Source organism: Mastomys coucha, unplaced genomic scaffold, assembly GCF_008632895.1.
Source record: "Mastomys coucha isolate ucsf_1 unplaced genomic scaffold, UCSF_Mcou_1 pScaffold22, whole genome shotgun sequence".
Lineage (NCBI taxonomy): Eukaryota > Metazoa > Chordata > Mammalia > Rodentia > Muridae > Mastomys > Mastomys coucha.
The window spans coordinates 146885062-146891965 of record NW_022196905.1 but is presented as its reverse complement, the minus strand read 5'-3'; the positions used below and the strand labels follow the sequence as shown (position 1 = coordinate 146891965).

The window sequence follows — 6904 nt, the reverse complement described above, 5'->3', positions numbered from 1 at the left end:
CTTTAAATATTACTTTATATCGAACAAACTTTAACTTTACATTTAAATGTGTTTTGAGTTAACCTGTGTTAATCCTAACTTTAACAGCATATCCAGAATGACTATATAATGGGAGATATAACTTGATCTCTATCTCCAATCCTGTCCTGGCAAATAAGTTCCATTTGCACTAAACATGGCTACAAGCATAACTCTGAGGCACTAAGGATATTAAAGGCAGAAGTGACTGCTGATTATTTACTTTTATGGTTTAATTACTTTTGTCTCAACAGTTTACAACATATTAGCAACTCTCACAAGATTAAAATTTATAAACTATGGAAATTTATCCCTGTTAAGATTTTTGAGCCTTATCCCAAAAGCTGTTGCCTGTACATGGAATATGTTCTTCTGTCTGGGCTGCCTTGTCTGTCCTCAGTGGTAAAAGAAGTGCCTAGCCTTGCAGAAACTTGAAGTCCTAGAGTGGGGGAATACCCAGGGGAGCCCCCACCTACTCAGAGGAGAAAGGGAGGAAATAGGGTAAATAATTGTGTGTGTGTGTGTGTGTGTGTGTGTGTGTGTGTGTGTGTGTGTAACCTGGAGGGGGGCAGTGAGCAGGATGTAATGACCTGGAGGGGGGCAATGAGAGGAATGTTAAGTGAATAAATAAATAAATTAAATTAAATTACAAAAATGTTGAGGCTTAAAACCTTAAATTTTTGAATTGAAGCTTTTTTAGTACTAAAATAGGTTTTAAGCCACACACAAAGTTCATGGGGAGTCTGGGTACCTCAGTCTCCTGACCCCTTTATAGTATACTTTAGCAAAGATTAAATCAATTTAACAGATCTGTTTATGGCTCATTTTAGCACACAGGATACAATTAAAGGACAGAAGAGTAGGATTGCTCTCACACAGAGGCATCTATGAGAATAAAAAGGTGCACAGTTAATTTTCACCTCAATTCTTATGTGACTCAGTTTTTCCACATAGCAAGAGCTTAACAAAGTAGGCAAAGACACGGATGACTCAACATACAACTTTAAGTTAGTCTATATCCACAGGAACATTTTTTTTTTAATTTTCAGCATTAAGTATATTGTCTTTGCATGTGCTATATTGAGACCTTCTCTGACTTGGCTTCAATCTTTACTTATCTAATTTATCCTCTCTACAATGGCTTAACACTATTACTAGGTATACATGTCTGGCCCTATGCCAGACTCTGGTTTATGTTACCGCCTCACGTTTACATATTTTGTTAACTTTCTTATGGCCCCATTGGGCCTGAGAGAGAAGTTCACATCTCAGCAAGACCTTTAGTTGAGTAGAAGAATGTTCTTCATGAACACGAATGATCAAATAGGACTATTCAGAGACATAAACAGGGGAAATTACAGTTTTAGATAGAAATGACTAAGTGTTAATCCCACCAGGCAAGAAAACCTACCACAACAACTTTTGAGCCAAATTTAAAGCAAGCTTTATTAAATTCTGGCCAGGAAGATGGACCCCAGCTAGATACATTCCTGGGATTTCCAGAGACTGACCACAAACTACACTGGCCAGCTGTTCACAAGGGCAAACCCACAAGGCTATATATTTCCCACCTTATCCAATGGAGGACTAGCATGCATTCTAATGTGCTTCCTGCCTACATAATTCCCGCCTACGTGTGACCAAAGGCATCTGGTGCAGTTTGGTCAACCAAACTTGTTTAGGGAAGTAGAAACATGTGGCTTGATATCTTATATGAACAGCAGCCTCCAGCATCTAAGAAGTGTCTGTCCTTAGGGAAGGAGCTCACAGGTTAGAGGTATTTTTGTATTACAGATCTCTTAAGCACATTAATTAAAACTTAAAAACATACCTTTGGCTCTTACATAAGGTGCTGTCTTATCCTGATTCCATTTTGTATCTGCCTAGATACTTTCCAGCCTTCTACCTGTGACAGCCACGCCTACTTTTGGAACACATTTGGGATTTCTATAACCCTGACCATGGTCCAGATGCATTAGCCAAAGCAATTAATGTTTATACAAAGTAAACATGAACTAAAATAACAGAAAAAGCTATAAATCAAAATGAATTGTCATTCTGTGTCTGAAATTGTTAGGGTTTAGCAGCTAGAAGAGTATGTTGGTAGATAGGGCCTCAGAGATCATACCACATGACAGATCTCACACAAGAGACTTATTAGGGGTGAGGTAAAGTCCATCTCTGAGTGGGGACAAGAGACAGACGACAGACAGACAGACAGACAGACATAGAACATGCCATGATGGTGGGGACTTTTTAAAGGGATATAGCACATTCACATAAGGCAGTACTCATGGCAACAGTAGAAACGTCAAATTTGGAGGTTAGTGATGCGATGGGTCACTAAAGGTGGGCTAGGTGGCCCTTGGTTTACCAACAGAAATAACTACAGTGTTCTGTTAAATGTTGCAAAGTTACTCCAACCTTCATCTAACACTGCAGCAATTTTGGGTTTGCCTCTAAAAAATCTACCTACTGAGCTTTGACACCAAAAGATTCTGAGAAGTGACCCTGCTCTTGGTCTCTAGCCAAATTGAAAAGACGCTTACTTTTTTTTTTTGTTATTGTTGTTTTGCATTTTGTTTGTTTGTTTGTTTTTGTGAGCCCAACATGCTCTGCTTGGTTGGTGTACTCTTGTTTCTGTTTGTTTGTTTTAACTTTTAAATTTTATTTACTTATCCACTTTACATCCCAATATCAGCTCCACATCTTCTCTCAGTATCTCCTCACACAGATCCACCTTCCATTCCCCCTCTTTTTCTCATTTGAGAAAGGGGAGCTCCCCTGAAAATCACCCTCTCTACCCCCACCTCCTACCCCCATCCCCAGCACATCAAGTCACTGCAGGAGTAGATGAATCCTCTCCCATTGAAGCCATACAGATGCAGGGACAACCTCTCTGACCCTCCTCTCAATTGGCATGGTCAGTGTGTTGTTTGTATCTTTCTCACAAGGATTATTTCAAGATGAAAAACCATTTTTTAGCTTGAAAACATTCAGACATCTTAATCTTTACATATAAATCTCCTTGATCAAGCAATTTAAATTTTTAAAATACCATAAGACACAATAACAATAAATTTGCCATTCATTGTGAGAAATTTTTTTCCTCAAAGGGATGCGGTGTCAGGCAGTATCTTTTTTCATTAAGGTCTTTACCAAGTATGTATAACAGCTTTCCCATTGCTTCATAGATGGATCCTTTTCCTTTTAGAGATATAGAATACTAAATAGGACTCCTTCCTCATTAAGGAAGAGGGTCTCAGGTTTTCATTGGACCTTTTTTTGTCAGGGGGTGAGGGGAGAGATCTGGGACAGAAACTCAGCCCTCTGTCACAGATGATACAGGCTTCAGAGTGAAAGTGAGTTTACAATCTAGTTTATCTGCTCAATCTGGCTGAATAGATTTTCTCAAAGCAAATTCATCACCCTGCACAGAGGGGTGTCCACAGCATAAAAAGTTCCCTGACAAGTAAGCATGCCTCACAGCCACTCAAGTATTCATTTGAAGCTTACAACACGTTCCCTCCCATTGTTTTCCTAGTGGAAAATCTGACTGTCAGCTTTCCTACGAAACCTGTCCCACCTCAACCTGTTAGCTTTACTAGAAAGCTCCCTTAGGGCTTGCTCAGAGCTCTCTTCCACCCTATGGGGTGGGATCTTGGTTGAGACCTGGGGTTCTTTGTTCTACCCCATTCTGCAAATTCCCTCTTGAGTTTTTCTCTCTGAAAGAATCTGGACTGGTGATCACCAGTTGGGAGAGTCCAGAGCGTCCTTCAGAGGAAATGCCATTTTTCCCAGACTCCTCTTTCCCCATCAGCTGAGCAACCTTTCCACTCTGCAGACTTAGAATTCGTGAAGAAAGTTTCCTTTGATAGCACTTGTCCAACTCTGGCTAATGCTCAAAGAAAAGAATCTTACTAATACACACACACACACACACACATACACACACACACACACACACCCCATAGACACATTCATTTCACACACACCATCATCCTTAAATTTCTTTCAGGTCCCAGCCCCAGGTTACACTTTGAACATTTTAAACAAAGACAGGAGACTACAAGTCTGCACTTAGACGAATAGGAGATTTACAAAGCAAAGATACTGCAAAAAAAAAATATTTTAAGTATATCAATGTTATTTTTCAAGCAGTTGTTTCCTGGGATCATCTTGCTTACCTAGCAGAATTATGTTTGTCTCAAGAAGAAAGCAGGGGGCTTTCTTCCTGGCAGGTCAGGATTTAATACTTGTCACCTTGTGCTGCCTTCTTGTGGTGCCGTAGAGGCATTGACATAGAAGATGGGCCTGATGGCTGTTATAGATCACTGTTGTCTCCTTTGTCCTGGGAATGGAGTCAAATGGCCATTATATACAGGTAAACAGAATTGTTATACCGTAGAATCATGAATTTAGCTTATCTCTAACAGGCCTGGTTATCATGTCACTCACCTTATATATTGAGAAAGGATCTTTCAGTGAACCTGGAACTATTGATTTGACTAGGTTAGTAGGTCAATGAGCTCCTGTGATCATCCTGTCTCTACTTCTCCCAGCACTGGAGTTGTAGGTGAGTGCTGCCACATCTGACTTTTTACCTGGGTGCTGGGATCTGAACTAGGGTCTTCATGCTTATGCAGCAAGCACTTTACCCAGTGAACCACCTTGCCAGCTTGGTTTGTTTTCCCAAAATTCTATAATTCTGAAATAGGCAGGGAACTTTTCATTTCCTCCTTGGAACTATTTGATTCTCCTTGGTTTACAATATAGAAGCAGATTACCCATGTTGGATTCTCAGCTTCACTGTGACTATTCTTAGGCTGTTGCCTCATCTGGCTATGCAGTTTCTCAGCTACCACAGTGTGACAAGGTTTGAGGAATGGTTCCACCCAGCAGTCAGAAGTCCTGACAACAGCAGATACTCAATTGGTAGGTACATGAGAACAGCAAAGTCAGCAGAAATCTCCACTGATCAGGACATAGCAAAGCAAGATAGCCTGGAGTCAGAAGGGCAGAAGAACTGAGAAGATGGGTTATTGCTTTCCTACATTCAGCATAGGTGAAGGGGGCATAATGAAGTAGATTTATTGTATTGGCTTTGAAATGGAACCCATAATTTGGTCACACCATGAACACACCAGTTCTTTCTTTACAAAAATCCCCAAATTCAATCCCCTCCCTTAAACAAACACACAAACAAACAAAAAACTAAATCTTGAGTTATCTGGCACAAGATAGGCTGTGTCAAAGGTGCAGCCCCTCCCTCAGGCTCTTCTGCAATACACGGGCTTCCCTCTTTCCCTTCCGGAGTGGAAGGACATTTAGAGAACATCAGGAGATAAAAGCTGTGGTCTCCAGTATTCTCATGCACCAGGGGACAGCGGTGACCATGAGTGACTCCACAGAAGCCAGGATGCAGCCTCTTAGTTCCATGGGTGAGGCTGGGCTGGGATTCTGGAAGCATGGTGTGGGAAATCAGAGGTATCTGCTCAGAGCTAAGCCCACCTAGACTTGACTGGTGCTCTCTTCCCTCAGAGGATGACGAGTTGATGGTCAGTGGCAGCAGGTATTCTATTAAAAGCTCCAGACTACGACCAAATTCTGGAATCAAGAGTTTGGCAGGTACAACATGGTGGGGGGCTGAGGAAAAGTGGACAGCCCTCCTCAAAGTGGATCTTTGGGAGTTGAAGGCTGAATTTCCTCTTCCTGGGGAGATAGAGGCTGGAATCAAGAGGCCATTGGGAAGGCTAGGGCCAGTGGCTAAGGAAGACATCACAGGCAGTGGGAGGAGGAGGCTAGGGAAGGAAATCAGGGACCATGGGAAGGGGGAGGGTAGGACACAAAAACTTGGGCTATGGTAGGGTGGAATTTGAGACAGGGAATCGAAGATCCTGGAGAGATGGAAGTTTCAGCAAGGAATTAAGAGTCCTGGGGAAGTGGAAACTGGGCTAGGGCACTGAGGCTGTGGGTAGATGGAGAATGGAGCACAAAATCACAGACTGTGAGAAGATTGAGTCCAGGGAACAAAATTATGGTCCATGGGGTGGTAGAACCTGAGTCTAGATTCACATGCCAGGTGGGAGGGGAATGCTGATCATCTGTTCTAGAACCAGGATACTAAAAAGTCCACTTTCCCCCTGGAAGGATGCCCAGGACGCAGCCAAGTCCCCTTGGTCCTGCAGCTGCTCTTCTTCCTGTTCTTGGCCGGGCTTCTGCTGATCATTCTTTTCCAAGGTCAGGTACAATGACATTTTCAGCTCTTCAGCTAGGGTCTTTTTAGGAGCGGGAGGGAAATGGAGAGTGCAGGTGGATGATATCTTTAAAGGACGTCCCTCTCTCTGGTGTAGGACAGAATGAGAAAAGAGACGTGGGTGGATTCTGGATTCATTTCTCCTTATGGCTTCTTCTGAGTGCTAGGCTCTCTAATCTTCAAACAGAATTAAGGAAGACATTAATGAGAAACTGTCTCAGACTCTGAGTGCTGCCATGCGCCTATAGGTCTGACTGTTGGGGAAGCTGAGGCACGATGTTCACTTATGCCAAAGAATACAAGAGAAGCCTTGACCCATCTTAAAAAAAAAAAATGAAAAGTTTACACAGTGTATCTGAGTGCAGGACTTGACACACAGGAAGTAATGAAATTCTTTTCTTCCCTTCCTCACAGTCTCCAAAACCCCAAACACCCAGGGGCAGGAGGAACCCAAGCAAGAGAAGATCCTCAAGGAACTGACCCAGCTGACAGATGAGCTTAGTGAGTGACCACCAACCAGAAGTGTCATGGCTCTGGGGAAAGGGGTCAATTTTCCTAAACTGTCAGATCTTTTAGAGCCTCGGTTTTCTCAATTCTGTGAATTGAGACCACAACATTAAGAATGACAAA

General features: G+C 42.3%; 1 protein-coding gene across 1 annotated transcript in view; it reads left to right on the top strand.

The window, feature by feature from the left end:
* The first annotated feature begins 5345 nt into the window (after positions 1–5345).
* The window catches only part of LOC116068840 (CD209 antigen-like protein B), an 8449-nt gene continuing 6890 nt past the window's right edge, over positions 5346–6904 (top strand). Inside the window, exons 1-4 of the mRNA XM_031338913.1 lie at positions 5346–5459; positions 5560–5646; positions 6169–6258; positions 6689–6775. Coding sequence (XP_031194773.1) covers positions 5390–5459; positions 5560–5646; positions 6169–6258; positions 6689–6775 — 334 coding nt within the window. The 5' untranslated portion in view covers positions 5346–5389. The remainder of the gene's footprint in view (positions 5460–5559; positions 5647–6168; positions 6259–6688; positions 6776–6904) is intronic.